Genomic DNA, 21532 nt, shown 5'->3' with positions numbered 1-21532 from the left:
GTCATGTGAAAATGTAAAACACTTAAGGCGCTGTCACACCTTGGCGTTTTAGACAGCGTATGCCCGACGTATGAGGAATTTGGCGAATACGCTGGCGTACGTCGAATACGTTACGGGTAAGTTTTGCATACGTTAAGAGTACGCTAAAACACGCTGGTATACGTCGTCATACGGCGAGGTCGTCGAAAAATTTTGTGCAAGCTCAAAATTTTTCGACGTATGCCGGCGTATGGCTCATACGTCCCGCATACGCGGGCCATAAGTTGTAGGCAAGTTACGCGATCGTTGATACACGTTGACACACGTTACTCGTAAGTTACTCATAAGTCGATGTACGTCGAGATAATGTCCAGCGTACCCTAAAACTTCTAACCTATGAGTAACGTGCTTTGAACGTATGTGTAACTTAACTCCAACGTATATTGACGTATGAAGACGTGCTCCGGACGACCACAAAACTTACTGAACGTGTTTATAACTTACAGCTACCGTATAAATGCGTATTGACAACGTTTATAGGAATTGGTATATAAAGGTGGGGTTCACAGGAGTTTTCTTCGGCATGGCGGTGGTATTGATAGGTGATGTATCGTGCGGTTATGGCGCTGTCACACCTTGGCGTTTTAGACAGCGTATGCCCGACGTATCAAAATTTCTTTAAAACGTCGGCATACGCTGAACTTTGATTTTTTTTCAACTCTGGGCGTATACTTAGCGTATTCATAACGAGTTGGACGTATACATAACGTATTAGTAACTTATATCGAACGCTTCGTTAACTTATAAGTAACGTATTCCAACGAATGCTTAGCGTATTGCTGGCGTACACAACTTATGCCCTACGATAGCCTAACTTACGCATAGCGCGCTGCAGCGTATCGCTGACGAACACGTGTCGTAGCCTATAAAAAGGCTGCCGCTCGACTATTCAAATCATAACCGCACAATACACCACCGCCATGCCGAAGAAAACTCCTGTGAACCCCACCTTTATATACCAATTCCTATAAACGTTGTCAATACGTCATTATACGGTAGCTGTAAGTTATAAACACGTTCAGTAAGTTTTGTGGTCGTCCGGAGCACGTCTTCATACGTCAATATACGTTGGAGTTAAGTTACACATACGTTCAAAGCACGTTACCCATAGGTTAGAAGTAAGTTTTAGGGTACGCTGGACATTATCTCGACGTACATCGACTTATGAGTAACTTACGAGTAACGTGTGTCAACGTGTATCAATGATCGCGTAACTTGCCTACAACTTATGGCCCGCGTGTGCGGGACGTATGAGCCATACGCTGGCATACGTCGAAAAATTTTGTGCTTGCACAAAATTTTTCGACGACCTCGCCGTATGACGACGTATACCAGCGTGTTTTAGCGTACTCTTAACGTATGCAAAACTTACTCGTAACGTATTCGACGTACGCCAGCGTATTCGCCAAATTCCTCCTACGTCGGGCATACGCTGTCTAAAACGCCTAGGTGTGACAGCGGCGAGCGGCAGACTTTTTATAGGCTACGACACGTGTTCGTCAGCGATATGCTGCCGCGCGCTATGCGTAAGTTAGGCTATCGTAGGGCATAAGTTGTGTACGCCAGCAAAACGCTAAGCATTCGTTGGAATACGTTACTTATAAGTTAACGAAGCGTTCGATATAAGTTACTAATACGTTGTGTATATGTCCAACTCGTTATGAATACGCTAAGTATACGCCCAGAGTTGAAAAAAAAATATCAAAGTTCAGCGTATGCCAACGTTTTAGAGAAATTTTGATACGTCGGGCATACGCTGTCTAAAACGCCAAGGTGTGACACCACCTTTAAGCATGTACCACACAATAAGGGAGTAGTCCAAACGGAGAAGGCTAATATTCAAAGGTAAATAAATATATTCCATAATTTTGATATAGGAGTCCGAAAATTCATTTAATAAAGAACAACACTAATCTTTTTCATTAATTTGTCACTAATGTATGTGTTGTACCACTGCCATCATGTAATACATTTCAAGCTGAAAAAGGTGAAATATAACACAGATGTACTGGACTTTTTCCCCCTACTTTTGGTTTACAGTGAACAAAAGCTCATCATTATGGTTAATCAGACTTGCAACTTTTTAGCCATGGATAGTGAGAAAAATTGCTCTATTAAAGTTGCCAATCTTCAGACAAAAAAAAATCACTCAGCTGAAGCATCAGTGAAATTGCATTTCAGTCTGACACTCTTACTTGCCCAAAATATGAATTCATACCAGTTTTCTTCCTCACTGAGCATGGTATAAATATTGTAAGTTCACCTCAGGAAAATGTTGATTTGAATCAACAGGAAAAAAAATCAAGCATAATGCTGAAAACTTCATCAAAATCAGATGCGAAATAAGACAGAATATTATGAAATTTTTGTTTTCCTTTTTTGTCACAAAACAGTTATAAACAACTAATGTCCCTCACTCACCATTTCCTTTGATTTTATTGTTTGAATTATATTTATACAACATTTCATTTTTTACAGATTTGACAATAATGACCAACTTGACCAAACCACAAAATGTTAAAATAATGGTAATTTGGGATGTTCAGGGAGGGATAAATCTGTTTCATATGACATTGAGGAAAAAATTAAAATATAATTTCATATTTATAAAAAAAGATGTAGTGAGTGGATGACTTCATCCAAAGTCCCTTATTTGCATTTTGACCAGGATGTGCATATACATGTACAGTGTTTTGTGAATTAAACATCAAAACTTTCTTATTTAACATCCCATTTTTATGAAATTTTCATTGTTATGCTTGTTGGATTTCTGTCCTAACTTTTTGTGAGGGCGGACTTGTCATTTAAGTATTAGCTACATTCTAAAGTTAGCTCTTTTATATTCTGGTAAAAAATATATACATTGTATTGTAATTCATCGATCTGCCAATCTCAGAAAATAAGCCCTCTACATTTGTTGCCACAAGTTATCAAGCATCATGTCTTCTTCAATACTACAATACTATACTTAGAACAATAAAACTTATCAGTAAAATAGCATGAAATATATAAGTATTTAAACTGTTTCAATTTGTCCCTCATTTCATAATTGAGTGATTCAACTTCAAGAGGAACGATAATTTTTAATCCATTTTACATTTGACTTAAGTTAAAAATAGTTTCAGAACATGAAAATGGCTTGTAGCCTACTGATGTAGACCTATATGTAGGCCTACATAAAAACTGATATGTACTGGTACCTAGAAAAATATTTTTTTCATTTTTACGAAGTGACAATATTTCTAACACCTTAGGGCATATATATGTATATAAAGTAATACAGTCACTCAAGATGCTGCATCCTGACTTTAACACAGGTTGATTTCCTTCTACTTTTTCAAGGAAATGGTCTTCTACAGATAGGACATTCTCCTTTTTAAGAATATCCTTTTTTTTCTTGGTTCATTTTTCTGAAATTTTCCCCTGAAAAAAGAGAGATATTGTTTTTTCATTACCGTAGCAGTGGGGAAGGGGGGGGGGGTCGGGTGTCTGGACACTGAAAATTTGAAGCCTTCTTAATATTTGTCTTCGGATAACACTAACGAATATGAATTCAGTAGACAATACTACATGTACTATGTAGTTGTAAATTTGCAATCATTTTCTATTTTGTTCTCTATAATAATATTGCCTAACATTTTGTACTATGAAACTTTGCTTGTTAATTTTTCCAAAAGGCTGTTTAAAACTGACTGTTCAGACACACATCAAACTGGGTATACTATAACCCTACATGTAGGAGCTCCCGCCCACTGCGCGGGCGGGAGCCCAGGGGCTTACCATGTATTTGACCATACTCAAGGGACTAGCGTGATTTATGGTCTAAATATTTCTCCAAATGAATTGTGAAAAGAGAAATTATGCACTTACCATGATTGTATGGATGAAGGTCTAATGAGTGGCAGTTTTCCTGACATCTGGGCACAGACTGGAACCTCAAAAAACAAAAAGTTCTCTCCTTCTACCCCCGTTTCGATCAGCCATTTTGTTGCAATTCTTAACAAAAATTGGCCGATCGAGACGGGTAAAAGGAGAGAACTTTTCGTTTTTTGAGGTTCCAGTCTGTGCCCATATGTCAGGAAAACTGCCACTCGTTAGACCTTCATCCATACAATCATGGTAAGTGCATAATTTCTCTTTTCACAATTCATTTGGAGAAATATTTAGACCATAAATCACGCTAGTCCCGTGAGTATGGTCAAATACACGGTAAGCCCCTGGGCTCTCGCCCGCTGCGCGGATGGGAGCTCCCTGGGTTAGGTATACTAATAGACCTAGAGGCTAGACTAGATCCAGATCTACCCTTTCTGCCCGCTCCTTCCGTCATCTTTGTTCCGGAGTGAGAAGTGTAGCTGTGCTAGTGCTGAGCTGTGGCACATGGATCAATGAACGAAAATTGATGCCCATGAATATTTATGAATTTACATCTTGTTTATAAAAGTGAGACAGATCACAAGGAGAGGGGGAAAACATGACCGCACAAAGCATTTGCTACAACCAGCGATATAGCTTATGTACAATTCAAATTTATGAATCACAGAATCGTGATAGATGAATACGACATGTGTGCATAAAAATCGCATGCACTTGTCATTCGTGTAATATTTGGGCCTCCCCCGTGTGGTTTGCCAAAAGAAAAATGTTAAAGTTAGACTTACAGGCATGTACGTGTCAGCACAGCGAATGCTTACTACCAGGGCAGGCAGTTGCATGAGATAACTGAACAATATCCACAGTCCAATCGCTAAAGGAACTGATTTTCTCCTTTACAAGCTATCCAGCTGCGACTAAAGACAACCAACAGTCAGTCAAACACAGCCTACTCTCCGACAACATACATAACGGACCACCGGCCGGCCAGCCATGGCCACAGAGATCTCTCTGCCACCGGCGCAGGTACGGCGGTGCAGGGGGAGTAAAAAAACAAAAACAAAGACAAACCACTGGCGCGCGCTATTTTCCGCTACTTCCGGGTAATAGTCTTACTTAATCATTTTTTTAAATATGAGATAATTGAAAATCCATACCTTTAAGGAGGATGGTGGAATAAGGAATATTATTGATTGACTACTCAATTTAATTATTTAATGATTTTGGTTTCAGTAAGTTTTTTTGTGAGGAATGTCTCTAAAATATTAAACTAAACTAAACCTCTGAATCGTATAGTGTATCTGATTTGAGACTAGATTGAGACACACATGTGCAGAAAGACATGTAGGGCGCGTGTGTATAGCGGATCTCGCAAGCTTGCGACGCCTTGAGTCCCGGGCAAAATCATTTTCAATTCCCGTAGCGTAAACTATGATCTTACGGGAGCCACATCTTTGGCCATTGTGACTGTCTGGGATTGATTGTGCTGAGACTGACTGGTAGTTTTGTAGCAGTTCCAAATTTGTTCCTAATAATACATCTGAAGCATGTGGATTTAATGCATAACAGAATTAACGATCAAAATAGATCCATTTGTTTGTGCTGAGCTGAGAATTGGTGAGCTTTAATTTTAACTGATGTAACCTCGTATAAATTAATAAAATGTGTGAGTGAGCCATGGCCTGGCTTGGCATGCATTGTGATTGTCTTCAGTCTTGGACTTGGTGATGTCACGAATTCATTTCACATGTCAGGGGCCGCGGAACGGTTTTCAAAGTGGGGGAGGGTGCAGAGTTAAAAGTGGGGGGCTGACCATGCTAAAAATCAGAATCATTTGTTCATTTTTATTTTTTTGAATTTTGTACACTGTTTTGGAAAAAAGTGGAGGGCTGAAGCCCCCCCCCCCCCCCGGTTCCGCGGCCCCTGCATGTTTCATGTCACTTATCCTGTTGCTGTTTCAGTTTTACTAGTTCAATAAATTACATTATATTCAGAATGAAAAAGAAGGATAAATGAAAGATAGCTGACCTGAACTTCAGACAAGATGGAGATTAAAAACGGTGAGATCCCAGAAAGGAAGAACGGTCAGAAGATTTCATTTTCCATTTGAATTAGGGACAGATTAAAAGTTAGAGCTGGAGATGATGAAGTTGTTTGTTTTTATGGTTATGTATGTAGTGTACTTTGTATGGATAAGCTTTTTTATATGTTTTTATTGCTACCTCCATTGTTATAAATATTTAATTTTTGAAATTGTATTAATGCTTTTATTCTTTGGAAATGAATGTTGAATTCAATTTCATTGAATACAAGATGAAGAAGATAGAAGAACAGATTCAAGTCAACAACAATGACAAGAGCATGAAGGACATACAATCTATAACTCAATAAGAAAGGAATTAAATTGATGAGAACCTACATGTACATCTGATGCAGGTTCTACAATGTAGTTCTCAAATATATTACATCTACTTCTAGCTGGAATTGAATTTATTTTAAGGGTGTATCTGACTGAACATTGGTCTGTAGATTTGCTATAGAAAAGCCATCCTTCTAAAGTGAACCCCCCCCCCCTTGAAATAAGAGGCAGTTTGATATTAATAGATCCTTTCTGGATTCAGAAGTAAGAACCCTTTCCCGAACTTGTCACTAAATTTTACAAAATGAATTTTGGTTATTTTTGTGCCCTGGCTCCATATTTATAAAAATTCTCCAGCTTGTCACTGGTTTATGGAATTTTAGCTTAAAATTAATTCAAGGTTAATATATCTTAGCCTAGTCACTTTTATTCAATATCGAAGTGCATCCACTTCCCAGATAAGCATTTAATATCAAGGACCATTATCGGGGGGGGGGGGGTACTTAAATACATCGCGGGTACAGGGGCGTGCCACTTTGATAAACTCCTTTTCCAGTTCTCTATGCGAACAAGAGTTCTCTTCTGAAGCCACCCCACCCCCCTCACAAGACCCCTGGTATGAAACATCTCTGTTCCCCAGCCCTTCCTAAAATTGTCCAGCGTAAGCATCATAAAGGTAGCTGCACGTACAGCTTCATAAATCCCTCCATACCACGCTGCTACCACCATGAGTGCCTAGTGTTACTACCAAACTCATCATTTGCTTGTTATTATGTCAGTTTCTTCGTAAACTTTTTGTGTTTTCTTACATTTCCACCTGCTTCCACAAAAATATTTAATTTTGATTTATTCCTTCAATATTTTGTTATAAACTCAAATATTTCTAATTATTAATGTGATTTTTTTTATTCCAGAACAGTGTTATTCAACAATTGAATTATGGAAGTGACAGAGAAGGATGAAATACCTCTTCCATCATCATCACCTGTATCACCACGGCAACCAGGAGGAGAAGAACCGCTCTCTCACCTGGATGCAATGGCTATCGTGCGGAAGGAACTTGGTGAGGTCCTCGATGATCCCCTTCTGGAAGATCTTCCCCAGGATGTTTGTGTGGAAGAGGTGAACCTCCAGATTGCTCTGGAGTATGGTCAGGCCATGACAGTGATTGTCAAAAGAGCCGATGGTGATCTTATGCGTAAGCAAGTTCTTTGTTTCAATTTGAACGTCCAGCAATGTATGAAAATACAAATATCTTGGTGTTGTTGCTTTCATTATTAGAAACATGACCAGATTGTTCCACAGCCAAGAATTTGACTCCTAAAACCAAGTACAAATTGATGTATAAGAGCATATTCATTCCAAGTATATTTTTTACACAAACTCACCAAGCACTTGGAGACAATTTCTGAATTGTGGTGAAACAATTGATTTATATTAGATCATAAATTTGAAGATTAGGGAGTCATCTTTGGTGTTACATTCCTTTTATATTGCTTGTAGTGGTACTGTATTCATTTTTCATAACTTTCTGCTTGTCCAAAATTGAAAATATTTCCAGTTCTGTATATTTCTCATGCTGTTCAAGAAAACTATGGCAGATTTCTGAATTTTTATATGCGAAACAAGTTAAAAAGACATCCGTAACATGAGAATCTTTCTGAAAGGTGGGCTACTAGCACAGTCCTTCTATACAGTGCTTATAAAAAATGGGACAGTTTTGAAAAGTCTATTAAAAATTGTTTCAAAATATATCTATATTTTGATGTTAATAGATGCTCTGAGATCTTATCTTTGAAATGTCATTTAAAAAATAAATTTTGTTCATGCTTGAGCGAACACAGGAAGTTTTTGTTCAAAAAGAGGCTTGCGCCAAAATGGCAGAAATTAGAAATTTGACAATAAGGCTTTATGCTAATCAGCACACTTTCTCTTAATCTTTTCATTGTCTTTGCCAGAATTTTCGAATCATGCTGTCAATTTGCATTACATTTTTATTTATTTACCTGAATTATTTTGTTTTTCATTTAAACTTCTTTTACCTTTGAATTTTCCTTCATACATGTAAGTAAGGAAATAAGACTTTTTGTGAACCCAAGTAGGAAGATTTGCATATTAATTGGGAGAATTTGTAATTTTTCAAATCCTTTTATTATGTGAAACAATCATGTTATGGTACCTATAAAAGACATGAATCCTATTTTCAAGGGGTTATTGAATCATTCAAGTTTAATTATGTGCTTGACAGGGCAAACAGGAAAGGACCCATGTCTTTCAATGGCAATCGTTGCTCCTTCAAAATTGACTCAATAAACCATTATGGTTTATTGAGTCAATTTTGAAGGAGCAAGATATGGCAGATCGAGTAAAATGTATTAAAAAGTTGTGAAGCGAGCAAGCAAAAAAATTTCCACCATTTCATTAAAATATCTAATTTTGTGATTTTGACATAATATTCAGAAAGCGATATCATATTTCACTTTCCATGTTTTCTGTTATTTTCTTTCCACTTTTTTTCTTGGTCATGATTTTTTTTTTTTTTTTTTTTTTTTTGGGGGGGGAAGCGAGCACCCCGAGCCCCAACCCATCAGTATGCCACTGTTCAAGCACCATAACCTTTGTAGCACATGAAAGGATTTGAAAAAAAATGTTCTCTCATACTTCGGTTTAAAAAATTGTTCTTGCCTAAAGAAGGAAAATTCAATGCTTAAACAGGATATTAAAAAGGAACAACAACAGAAATATTTGAGCAAATAAGTAGATTTGGAAATGAATTTTGACCACATAATACAAAAATTATGGCAAAGATAATGTAAAGATTAAGAGGAAGTGTGCTGATAAGCAAGAAGTCCGATCATCATGTTTATCATTTGATGCCATTTTGGCGCAAGCCTCCTTTTTAACCCCATGCAAAAACATTCCATGTTCGCTCAAGCGTGAACAAAACTAATTTTTTTTAATAACATTTGAAGGATAAGACCCCAGAGCATCTTTTGACACCAAAATATAGAGATCATAATTTGAAACAAAAATTTTATAGACTTTTCAAATCTGTCCCTTTTTTTTATATGCACTGTAGAAGCGTTTACTGTATTCCAGAAATGATCTTTGCTCACATTGTTGCCTTTAGTGTTGTGAATTGAATTTTAGAAAGAAAATGGGATTGTAAAGAGGGTTGAAACTATTTGGAGATACTTTACATTGATATGTCAATTCAAATAGATTGGAACCAACACCAAGAATTGAGAGCTTTTGATAAACTTTTGCAAAAAGTGTCTCTTTTCATCCTTTTTTTTCAATTTATATTTTGCTAGGTATGCTATAATTTTTCCTTTTTTTTCATGATAGCTGTAGTGGTAATGCAGACTGCAACTGTTCAGGATTTGAAGAGTGCCATCAAGAGGTACTTCGAGCTCAAGCAGAATCGAGAGGAAATCAAAAAGAAAATTAGCTGGTAAGGGCAGAAACTAGACAGTTCAATAAAATTCATCTTGCATATATTTTCAATGATATAATTTATGTATGAGTTTTACAGTTTTTATGTGTGTGTTTACACTCTTAATTATAATTAAGCTTGTATGTACATGTATAGTGCTTAACACCTACTTTATCAGAAGTTTCTGAGCACTCTGCAGTAATGCAGGATAATTTTCTTGACTTTGGCAGAGCAGCTTGTACGCACCGTGTTTCAAAGAATAAATTCCTGCCAGATACCCGTTTACCTCGCCTGGGTTGAGTGCAGCACATTGTGGATCATTTCTTACTAAAGAAATTTGAGATATGAACCCAAGATCCTCTGTTTCAATGACTGGAGACTAATCCACTGGGCCACAATGATTCAGTCTACTCTATTTAGAAAAATTAGTTTTTGTTTTCTGTTTTTTTAAATATGGTTTCTAAATGAAGCATCAGATACATCTCCATAGAGTTTACTTTTCCTGTTATGAGAGAGTGTTGTTCTTTATGTTTATATTCACTGGACAAATGTTTAGACATCTTGTTCATTTTAAACTCTGGTTTAAAGTAATATGCTGTAACTATGGATAGCCAGTTGTAACACTAATCTTTAACATAAAAAGTTCAATTTATCAGCACACTGGTTGCCTGATTTATTCATAAATTTCTTGGAATAATAACTAAAATTGTTTTCTTCGCCATGGGAAAGAACAGAGTAAACAGTGAAAATGTAAACCAAATTTTGACATTTTTGGCTTCCCATAATATTAGCACCAAGTAAGACCATGGCTTAAATCAAACGGGACTATGGAATACGGGCATATGCCTTTTAAAATGATTCACTTCATATCATTCTTTCTTTCTTCCTCTCTTTGCAAGGCGGTATGTCTGGAGGAGTTATTATCTTTGCTTTGAAGGTGAGAAGCTGACTGATGATTACAAGAAACTGAGAGAGTGAGTATTCTACTAATCACCGAACAAATGATCTGTGCCTAAACTTGTTTCATCTTTCTTGTTTGTTTCACTGCTTACTTACAAACATTTTTATTATCATGCTCATTTAATATAAACCTGGGCTGTCTTACAAAGAGTTAGGATTGATCCAATCAATCGTAACTTTATGGAAATCCATCAGTATCATAATTTTTTCTAATGGAAATTTGCAAAATTGTCAAGAAATCAATGTATTTATGGATAGATCTAGATTTTTTTAAAAACGAATATGCATTTTATATGTTGACTTTGCTGGCTTTCCATATTTACCATTAATCATATCAATCTCTTTGTAAGACAGGCCCCAGGATTTATCTGTAAAGGAAACAATGGGCTTAGAAACATTTGCCTGTATTAAGCATGCCATTAATCTTTTGCATCATTTAAAAATACTTTTCTTTCGCATCTTAGTAAAATTCTGAATGAGTTTGTTGATCTTTGACAATTTATGTGAAGGACCAGAGGCTGTTTCATTGTGTTGTCCTCAATATAAAGAAGTTTGTTAGTCAATGATATTTTACCAAAATAACATTGATTCTCAGCCAGTCAAAACAGAGGATCAGATTGTAGGGTATATTGACTGCTAACTTATCATTGATAACAAAACAGGCTAATATTCAATTAAATAATTGAATACTTGAATAATGATTTTATGGTTCAACCTTGGCCAATGTTTCTATAATTTATCTAACTCATGAATTGGGCAATTATACTTTACTTTTAAACCATTAGACATTTTGTAAGGGGTTGAGCCAAATATTCTGAGGTTCTTGATCAGCTGATAATGGATTTTGTACTTATGGTCCTTCATGAGCAATTGGTGTGACATGATGATTACTCATTATGACCAAGGTTTAACTTCCGTGTACAAAAGAGATTTACATTTACTCTAATATTATGATGTTGATGGGAAAAAAGGCGGCTTGACGAAAGTCTTAGGTTGCTGTTATCTAAAAAAAGAAAAGAATAACAAAATGCCCTGTTTTTTACATTTCTTGTAATAAGAGGAAGGAACATAACATTTTTCATTTGGCCTTGAGTGTTTAAGGCATTACTTCAGTCTGATAATTGCATTTGTATCTTTCTTCCCTACCCCCCCCTTCAGCTATGGAATCAGGAACAGGGAGGTGGTAACCTTCGTCAAGAGGCTGCATTCTAAAGGAGGTGGCTACTGATCAGTGAAACAATTGATCATATCAGGAGCATGCCCAATGGTTCCAATAGCAGAAAGTCCTAAGCGCAGCCATGGCCTAAACTGATGATCATATCAGTGTCATGATCAGGTTCCAGTGGCAGAGAGTCTGAAGCGGATCTATGACTAACCTAAATGGTTGATCATATCAGGATCATGCGAAAGAGTTCTAACAGCAGAGGGTTTGAGGAAGCGCACAGTGGTCTGAATGGTTTATCATATCAGGATCATGCCAAAGGCTTCCAATAGCAGAGGGTCGAGGAAGTGCAGCTTTGGTCTGAATGGTTGATCGTATCAGAATCATGCCAAAGAGTTCTAACAGCAGAGGGTTTTGAGGAAGCGCAACAGTGGTCTGAATGGTTTATCATATCAGGATTGTGCCAAAGGCTTCCAATAGCAGAGGGTCGAGGAAGTGTGGCTTTGGTCTGAATGGTTGATCGTATCAGAATCATGCTAAAGTTTCCAATATCAAAGGTTTTCAGGAATTGCAGAACAATCAATCATATGATAATGCAGAAGGGTTCCGATAGTAGAAAACCAAAGCACAGCTGTGGCCTGAACGGTTTATCACATCAGTATTATTCTGAAAGGTTCCAATAGCAGAGAATCTGCAGTCATGGTCTTTACAGATGTGTCATTAAAGAGAGATGGTCAAGATCAAGTGCTATCCTTCTGCATGGATAAGCCAACATCTTCTTTTGTTTTATTGTATATCTTCTTGGCCATGCCGGGAGCAAGAGGAATTTTTCAGATGAAAACTGATTTTTCAAGCCTTGATTATTGACCTTGTAGTTTCTCACACATTCAAGATTGAAAACTCCCCTCTAAGATGAGAAATAGTGCATCTTATCATGTCGTCCGATGTGGAAGACATCTTGGACATGAAAATGAGAAGTGCCAAAACTGAAATGCTAAAATACAGAATTTCAAGGTATTTCGACTGAGGCGTACATGTACATGTGACCAGCCACCCTCCAAACAAACAATAAGCCACCAGGGAAGGTTCTCTTTAAAATGCAAAAATATTGTTATTGTTCATGAAATACAACCTACAATATTTGTTTAGATCTGAAATGGTTCTTCTTCGTAGTGTCAAAATTAAAAGTTGTAAAATGGAGTGAAAGGCAATATGCAAGAGTTTCTTTAAAACACCATTTTTCTGTGGACTGCTTGGAAGTTGCACCAATATTGCACAGTGTTCTCATGCATGAGTGATCCCCAACTTCACAAAAATTTGTTTTCTACTTGTGTTTTTGAAGCTCTCCCTGAATTTATTCCGTATTTGATTAAGTACTTGTGCTGGTTATTCTTGATCAAATTTGACAAGTTATATATATATATATATATATATATATATATATATTTCATTAATTATATATATATATATATATATATATATATATATATATGGTCGCATTTCATAAGCTGGGTATGCAAAAAGGGTGGCGTATGAACAATTTTCCGCACAGTGCCATGGATAAATTGTTGCTACATCACAGCATCTTGACCAAATTTATTGAGTAATATCTCATTTTGAAGCTAGAACTATAGGCTAAATATATTACTATGAATTAAATCAATACAATATCAGGAACAAAAACTATAGCACATTAAGTTTAAAGTAACAGGGGTGGCGGAGCCGGTGGATGTGGTAAATGATAAAATATTATTTAAACCTAATTAACAACTTACTATAATATGTAATATGACTGTTATCCTCATATTTTGGCGCATTTTAAAGCAGGGAACAACTAAATGTCATAAAAATTTGACAATTTTGAAAATATGCAGCAATGGAATATATGTGTATGTCAGCTCGGATCTGCAACCTCTTCAATTAGTAAATCAGAGAGATTTGGTTAATTATCCAATTTGTAATCTTAATTTTTAGTACAAATGTTGTGTATCATTGGCTTCATTGCAATAAACATTTCTACCCATGATATTGTCATTTTGCCAAGCATATAAATACAGTGACAGGTATTTTGGGGGCAAAAATGTGAAATTAAATACTGTTAATTAGTATAATTAATATGCATACAATAATAGATAATTATTTGATTTTTGGTACAGATTTAATAATGTTTAAAGATTATAACTGCAAAATACTAGGGTGATCCAATGTTGCATTAACTATTGACCCCATTTTATATGCAGCAGGTCCAATTTGAGAAAAACACATTTCAAAATTCACATTTACATTGACGTCTATGTAATAATTAGCTGTTAATTAGTCATTTTAAGGAAAAATAAAGGTATTTGAGACTTTTTCATCATTTAGAGAATGGTAATAGCTATAACATATCAAAAAATAAAATTTTTGACCATTTTCACCCTGTTCGCGAAATTGGACCACCTTATGACATGCGACCAAATATATATTTCAAAGCTTACAATGTGCTATTTCAAGTCCAATAAAAAGAATGGTTATTGAATTAATTTTGGGCAACTGATACTGATTGTAGGTTTTTGGATGGCAGGTTACATATAAACAGGGGTCAGCTTTATCTACCAAAGCAAAGCATATTTATGTATATCACAAAACAAATTCTTGTATTTGATGATCAGTTGATCACATGCATAAAGTGAGAGCAAATTGTTCACCCTCGTTGCGTAAATGAAAATGGTAGAATTTGGTTTACTGAAATCTTACAGTCTTACAGAATTTTTGCTGAGGGTCTTGTTCGCATTTTCAAGCCATTTTCTCCCTTTTCATCACCATTTTGCAGCTGTTCTAAAATTGGCCAAAAATAGTGAACTTTTTTCCTTAAATAGATTTCTAAATAGGGATTAGTATAGTAGCTTAGCTCACTGTGATAAACATTAAAAAGGGGGTAACAAAACAGCAATGGATTCACCGACTCCTATTCATACACAACATCAAACATTTGCAGCTTTTATTTTTGCTAGCTTGCATGTATTAATAGAGGATATTATTATTGTTTAGTAGCAGCTGTTCACCGTTTTCTTATACACTTCCTCTCAAAATAAATGCTCATTTGGACTACTTGAGTTGCCTTTAAAGATAAATGCCAGTTGTGGTAACAATTTCAAAACGAGTTCGTACAGAATCCAATAAAATGACCACCAAAGTGTCCTTTTCTATAAATAAAAGATATGTGCCAAAGGATTCTAGAAGAAATTGTGTAATTGCTGAGAAATTAGGAAATAAGCACAGGATTCGGGTCAAGCGTCAGGCCGACATTCAATGCAATAATAATACACTGTCCCACGTGCATTTATCTGTGTTGGTGATCTATTTTCAGTGTAGATTTCAAGATTTCACAAAGTTCAGTTTATATAACTGTACCAGATCTAGATCCTCAATGACATAGTGACAATTAAGCCTGGTTTTACAGACTTTCTTGTGAAATCATTGTTTACTGCAACTACTATAAACTAAAGATAAAATTAAATCTAGGAGGTAAACTCTTACATGCTTAACACAAATATTTTCAGTACCATTTTACACTTCAAAAGTTTACTGAAACACAAGCCAAGGTACAGTTTAAAAGTGAGGTATGGATTTATTGTTTCACATGGCATAGTAGGCCTACTGGCTGTATTCATTTGTGACAAAAAGAAATATTGGATATTACCTGGTGAAAGATATTTGTAAGATTTTACACACATATTGGTGTGAGGGAGTACATTCTCAACCGATCTCTATGCTTTAAGATTTTTATTGACCAATAATTGAAAATTTTGAAAATTTATATTTAAAAATGTATCATTTTATGAAATCTATTTCATCAGCATACAGGTATATATATGTCTGCTATCTTTTTCATTCACAAAATTGTATTCCTTAATTATTAAATTTGAAGAAACAGGATCACTTACTTTATTTTTAGATATATGCTGGATAGGTACTTGGATACTATTTTGACAAATACTGTGTACAAATTATTCATTTTAATTTGACAAAATAATCACAATAGTTTAAAATGTGCAAATTTTACTTTAAAAATACATGTTATCCAATACTTATTTCAGTTTTTAAGTGTAAATTTATATTGTTAAAATATTTCAAAATAAGTCCTGATAATTATATAATTGATCTTCGATGAAACTGATTATCTGCCATTCTGGGTAATTATCATTTGTATAAAGCTTTCACATTATATTTTACACAAGTTGTCCTTTTTCACTTTCAGAGCATAAGAACATGATGAAGCATATTACTACATTATAAACTAGATTTTAATAATCTACAAATACACAAAAAAGAAAGTTCCCTGAATCAAATAGAACTTATTAACATCTGTGTAAAAATAATGATAATTCATGAAGTCATGCATGACACATTGAAGACAAATTTCATTCTAAGTTTAAATGCTGTCATACTTGATTAAATAACTTTGATGTTTGAAAATTTATTTTTGCATGTCTTGCCATTTATTTCAATGTGCGCTCACTCAATCATACTATTAAAGTGATTTCTTGTGTTTCTACAAAAAAAATGAATTTGAATTCTTTTAATTCCACATTCGTCCTCAAAGACATGATATTGTTCTGTTTTCTGTATAACAGATTCCACTATAACCCCAAGCCCTCTTTGACAGAGTAAGCATATGGTCATCAACTATACTTGGTTAATAGTTAAACTCATGGAACAGTCTTTGTTTCATTTCTCCCACCTGTGTATTGAAATGAAAAGAACATTGAAAAATTGTTAGACGTCATATATTGTTTCTTATAATAGGGTAAGGTACTTCTCTACTTTTCACAAGCTAGCCACAGTTTTACCATGATATTTCCTTTTTGTTTCTTTTGGTTATACTATAATCAGCTTTTAATGAAAATGTGGAAAATGGCAGATAGACATAGAATTAAATGATATCTGAAAGAAGCTAGAGTTGGTGAAATGTGATTAATTATAAGAAAACTTATACATAGAAACAAAACTTCTACCACCCCCCTTCTTTCCAATAAAAGGAGGATGAAGGATGAGATGCTATTTATCAAATGATATTTCAAAAGATTAGTTCAGTCATCTCAGCAAACTGGGAATATAATAGTGGTATTACAAAATTGTAGGTGACATTAGGAAATGCATTTGATTGAAGCTATTTAAAGTAAATATAGAAAAAATATAGAATTGGATTAAATCAATGGTAGTCTACTAATGTCATTGTATACCCACCTCTTCTGGTAGGTGGTTACCTCTCATTTGAGGGACCCTCGGCCTCCTGGAACTGCTTCTACGAATGGGTCCCCCACCCTGGTGGTACATGGGTGCCTATTGAGATAGGAACAGTTAAAAGAATTTAATAGGGGAATGGACGATTTTAACATGTATCACTTATGCAAGGATTTCTATGAAATGAAATTCAATAACCTTTGGAATTCTAAAAATGCTTTGACAAGCAGACAGATAGACCTACAGATGAATAAAGGGAAAAAGATAGTGTGGGGTGGGGAGGAGCAAGGAAAAGGAACACGTGTACAGACTCTAGATTAAGTTAGAGGGGGAGGGGTAAATAAAGAAAAAAGAAAATATATAAACGATGCGAGATTAAGTGTGGGGGGTTGAGTTAGGATAAAGAAAATGGTGTATAGACACGAGATTAAGTGAGAGAGAGGGGAATGGGGAGGTGTAAGCAAAGAATCGAAATATTGTATGGACGAGACATTAAGTGAGTGAGAGAGAGAGAGGCAGTGAATGAGGGGTGAGCAAAGAAAAAGAAGGAAATTGTGTATGGACGCGAGAAAGGGTGATCAAAGAAAAATAAGGAAATCGTGTATGGTCACGAGAAAAGGTGAGCAAAGAAAAATAAGGAAATCGTGTATGGACGTGAGATTGGGTGACAAAGGGTGAGCAAAGAAAAAGAAGGAAATCGTGTGATGCGAGAAAGGATGAGCAAAGAAAAAGAAGAAAATCGTGTATGGACGCGAGAAAGGGTGAGCAAATTAAAAGAAGAAAATCGTGTATCGGTGTATGGATGCGAGAAAGGGTGAGCAAAGAAAAAGAAGAAAATCGTGTATCGGTGTATGGATGCGAGAAAGGGTGAGCAAAGAAAAAGAAAATCGTGTATGGACGCGAGATTGGGTGAGTAAGGGTGATCAAAGAAAAAGAAGGAAATCGTGTATGGACGCGAGAAAGGGTGAGCAAAGAAAAAGAAAATCGTGTATCGGTGTATGGATGCGAGAAAGGGTGAGCAAAGAAAAAGAAGAAAATCGTGTATGGACGCGAGATTGGGTGAGTAAGGGTGATCAAAGAAAAAGGAAATCGTGTATGGACGCGAGAAAGGGTGAGCAAAGAAAAAGAAGAAAATCGTGTGTGGACGCGAGATTGAGTGAGAAAGAGAGAGAGGATGTGTTAGAGTAAAGAAAGTTTTGAGTGTGTGGGAGGGGAGGGGTGTGCAAAGAAAAGAAGAACATTATATGAAGATGGGAGATTAAGTAAATGAGAGACAGACAGAAGGGGTGAGTAAAGAAAAAGAAGAAAATCAAATTCGAAGATTACGTGAGAGAGGGGAAGGTTAACAAGGAATATGGACATGAGATTAGGACAGGGAGAGGGTTGAGCAAAAAAAAATCTTGTATGGATGCGATATTAAGTGACATTAATTCATGTCCCTACTTTCGGGGACAGTACAGAAGAAAAACAGGGGTAGAGAGAGAAACCACTAATTTTATTCAAGTATGAAAATAGAGTCAAATATTTGATTTTTCTTAATTTAATTTTCTCTATCATGTTCATCGTTAAATGGACATTACAAATACGAATATGAAAATGAAAAAATATGATTCGTAGCATAGTAATAGAGATGAAATAAGGACAAGTGATCACAAAAATTAACTTACCGAGTCTGGAGCATAGTCTCCAATGAATCGTGGACCTGGAACTATTGGTCCCTGGTCATAAACATGCACTGGCCTCAGCTCGTAGCTTGGTGGTAACTGTTTTTATTAAAAATAATAATAACAATAAAAGAATCGACAGCATATTTTGAATCAATAACCTGTACCCCCCCTCAAAAATAATCAATAAATACATCTGCCAAGGGCATGTTTTTCAAATTTCTTTAGGTTTAATTCAACACTTCTTGAACTTATTATTTCATCATCTTTCCATTACAAAAAAAACCCCACAAAATTGCAGATTGGAGCACGTCCACAAATATATTTGTCATTCAATTGAAAATGTCAGGCTAATAGTTAAATTCCATGGTTCAAATTATGGCATGGTCAAAGCAGGGCTGGGATCAACTGTATTAGAGACTGATTTTTCTTAGTTGAAGATAAAAAAAAAGATGGAAAGAAATAGAAAAGGAAAGAAAGGAATAGAAAATCATGAATATTTTTGTGATTGTTTCTCAAAACACTTCATAGTGAAAATACATTGAACCTAATTGTATTTAGATGCAGTACGTTCATGTAAACAGTGAATATATATGTCTAACATATTCGGAAATGTCAGTTGTTGCATAAACACAAGAAACAACTTCAATATCATGTTTGAATATAAGAAAAATATTTTGAAATGGTATATTTCCAATACTCCATTGCATAAGAGAGAGAGAAAAAAAATTATATCACAACCTTCCTTACCTCTCCAGCATATTTCAACGGTTCAGGTCGGCGGCTACCACGGAACCGAGGCCCTTTTAGCACTCGCCTTGGTTGTAAATACCGGTCAACACGATCCTGTGGACAAAACATTAGAAGGCGTTAAAAGAGAAGAAGCGGAGGAGGCGGAGAAGTAGAAAGAGGAAGAATGAGATGAAGGAGGGGAAAGGGGAGAAGAGTGAGGAGAAAGGAGGTGGTGGTGGACGAAGAGGAGGAGAAGAAAAATGAGAGAAAGCAAGAAGAAGGATGAGGAGGAGGAAAAGAAGAAGAAAAAGACAAAGGAGGAGGAGAAGAAGAAGATAAAAAGAAGAAAAGAAGGAGGAGAAGAAGATCGGGAGAGAAGGAGAAGAAGAAGGGAGAAGAGAAGAAGAAGAAAAATAAGAGGTTGCTTGTTGTAGTTTCTAAAGAAAATTAACATTTCTTTCGACACACGATAGGGCACGATAGATCACCCAAAAAGCCAAGTATACCAGTCCCGCACGCACCCTTTAAGGAACTTGTGAATATTTATACAATTTACCACCTATCAGATGCGAAAGTTTCCTGTATACCATTAGTTTTGTTTAATTCCCCACCCCATCTCTCTCTCTCTCTCTCTCCCTCTCTGTATCCCCTTTCCCTCTTCCGCTTAACCTTGATGCCTGAGCTATTTCATTTCATTAATTGATTTTCTGAAATTTTGAATAAATCAACAAAGAAAATAAAATAAACAAAGTACATAACAAAATATTTGATTTGAACCAAAAGAGATATTTAAAAAAAACGTCTATAATGAAACAAAACAATGAACAGAGTTGCGGATTGCAGGGGTAGCCACTACTATAATAAGCTTTTCTTGACAGCCATGGAAAACAATAATTCAAGAATTATATATATATATATATAATATATATATATAATTGTCTTAGAGTAAGAGTGCAGGTGCGTAATGGGTGATGTGGATTGAGGAGGGGGCAAGCGCTTGGTTCTTTCAATGGACTTTTAGATTTTGATTCTTGTTTTTTTTCCTGTTCCGAAACTATGTGTTAATGATTCAGTACATAATACTTAAAAAAAACAATTTTCATTCAATTCAGTGCATATTTATTCAGTAGTAATTTTGATAACTTTTTTTTTAAAAAGGAGAAACTAATCTTAACCGTTTGAGTGAGTCAGAATATTCAATTCAATTCTTTTATTTCATTTCCATTCAAAACATAGTACAAAGTAATATAAAACAATACAGATCAAGTACAATTTTTACAGAAGGGCATTCTTACTTCGTAAAAAAACAACAACAGTATAATATAGAGCATTAATGGAAATATGAAATTTACAAACAAATTAGGAGAGAATTGACTATATCATTGATGTATATTAAAACAGTAACTATCCAAAAATCGAACCCTGTGACACTTCACAATCAAAGAAGGACAAAGGACATTCAATAACATCAAGAGAGATGTAGTTATGTTTGAAACTATTGAGAGATATAGCTTTTTAGACCGTGACAAAGCAATTCCCAGTAGCCGTATTTATATAATTTTATGGCCAATAGGGACAAAGGGCCTAGGTCCATGAATAGTTATATGATTTCTTTTGGAAAGATTTTTTACAACATGATACATGATGTACATGTATAGTGCCCTTAGCAGTTGAACAGTGAGCTTTTAATTTCTGTAATCCCCAGCTCTCTCTCGCTTTCGTGCGATCTGTTGCGAACGCCACGATTGGCCTTTCGTAACTGATGATGATCGTGAAAAATTTTGGACCATTCAAAATATGTGTAGGATCATTACGATTGCCACGACTGATCTGATATGACCTGATACGACTACTACGATTATACGTCACTATTAAAAAGACATTTGTGGTGCGAATCGTGAAAGTGGGAACCAGGTATAACTGAAATCGAGGGAAACCAGATTATAAACGTGATTGCTACATACCCTAACTCGGCGCCATCTTGGAGCAGGTTGTGGAAGCATCAAGATTTGCGGAGACAGTTGTGGTGGTGGTGGTTGTGGGGGTGGTGACGGTGGTGGTAGAGGATGTAATTCTTCAGTCTC

General features: G+C 35.7%; 3 protein-coding genes across 5 annotated transcripts in view; 1 reads left to right on the top strand and 2 right to left on the bottom strand.

Moving 5' to 3' along the window:
- Positions 1–4885, bottom strand: part of LOC121421190 (kelch-like protein 17) — a 36367-nt gene extending 31482 nt beyond the window's left edge. The window contains exon 1 of the mRNA XM_041615855.1: positions 4698–4885. The gene's annotated coding sequence lies outside the window, so the exon portion shown is untranslated. The remainder of the gene's footprint in view (positions 1–4697) is intronic.
- A 317-nt stretch (positions 4886–5202) lies between these two features.
- Positions 5203–12581, top strand: LOC121421167 (U11/U12 small nuclear ribonucleoprotein 25 kDa protein-like). Of its 3 annotated transcripts, none has more exons than XM_041615844.1 (5): positions 5203–5526; positions 7188–7466; positions 9617–9722; positions 10604–10678; positions 11823–12581. In XM_041615844.1, the coding sequence occupies exons 2-5, from the start codon at positions 7208–7210 to the stop codon at positions 11890–11892; spliced, it is 510 nt and encodes a 169-aa protein (XP_041471778.1). In that variant the 5' UTR covers positions 5203–5526; positions 7188–7207; the 3' UTR covers positions 11893–12581. The 3 variants fall into 3 exon arrangements, with proteins under 3 accessions (XP_041471778.1, XP_041471763.1, XP_041471771.1); XM_041615829.1 differs by having other exon boundaries at positions 7183–7466; XM_041615837.1 differs by lacking the exon at positions 5203–5526 and adding an exon at positions 5866–5969 and having other exon boundaries at positions 7183–7466.
- Positions 12582–15411: 2830 nt separating this feature from the next.
- LOC121421150 (hyalin-like) overlaps positions 15412–21532 on the bottom strand; it is a 38384-nt gene continuing 32263 nt past the window's right edge. The window contains exons 21-25 of the mRNA XM_041615813.1: positions 21413–21532; positions 19467–19562; positions 18720–18815; positions 17056–17151; positions 15412–16549 (exon numbers count right to left, since the gene is read on the bottom strand). The exon at positions 21413–21532 is cut by the window's right edge and continues 273 nt beyond it. Coding sequence (XP_041471747.1) covers positions 16505–16549; positions 17056–17151; positions 18720–18815; positions 19467–19562; positions 21413–21532 — 453 coding nt within the window. The 3' untranslated portion in view covers positions 15412–16504. The remainder of the gene's footprint in view (positions 16550–17055; positions 17152–18719; positions 18816–19466; positions 19563–21412) is intronic.

This window comes from Lytechinus variegatus, chromosome 1 (assembly GCF_018143015.1).
Source record: "Lytechinus variegatus isolate NC3 chromosome 1, Lvar_3.0, whole genome shotgun sequence".
NCBI classification, from domain to species: Eukaryota; Metazoa; Echinodermata; class Echinoidea; order Temnopleuroida; family Toxopneustidae; genus Lytechinus; species Lytechinus variegatus.
The sequence above is the reverse complement of the archived record's forward strand: the minus strand, read 5'-3'. Positions and strand labels throughout refer to the sequence as shown.

What these genes read in the sequence shown, in the direction of transcription:
- LOC121421167 (XM_041615844.1), top strand. Translation starts at nt 7,208, where the DNA reads ATGGAAGTGACAGAGAAGGATGAAATACCTCTTCCATCATCATCACCT. An exon ending in AGCCGATGGTGATCTTATGC is followed by an intron (nt 7,467 to 9,616) that starts GTAAGCAAGTTC and finishes TTTTCATGATAG; the next exon opens with CTGTAGTGGTAATGCAGACT. An exon ending in ATCAAAAAGAAAATTAGCTG is followed by an intron (nt 9,723 to 10,603) that starts GTAAGGGCAGAA and finishes TCTCTTTGCAAG; the next exon opens with GCGGTATGTCTGGAGGAGTT.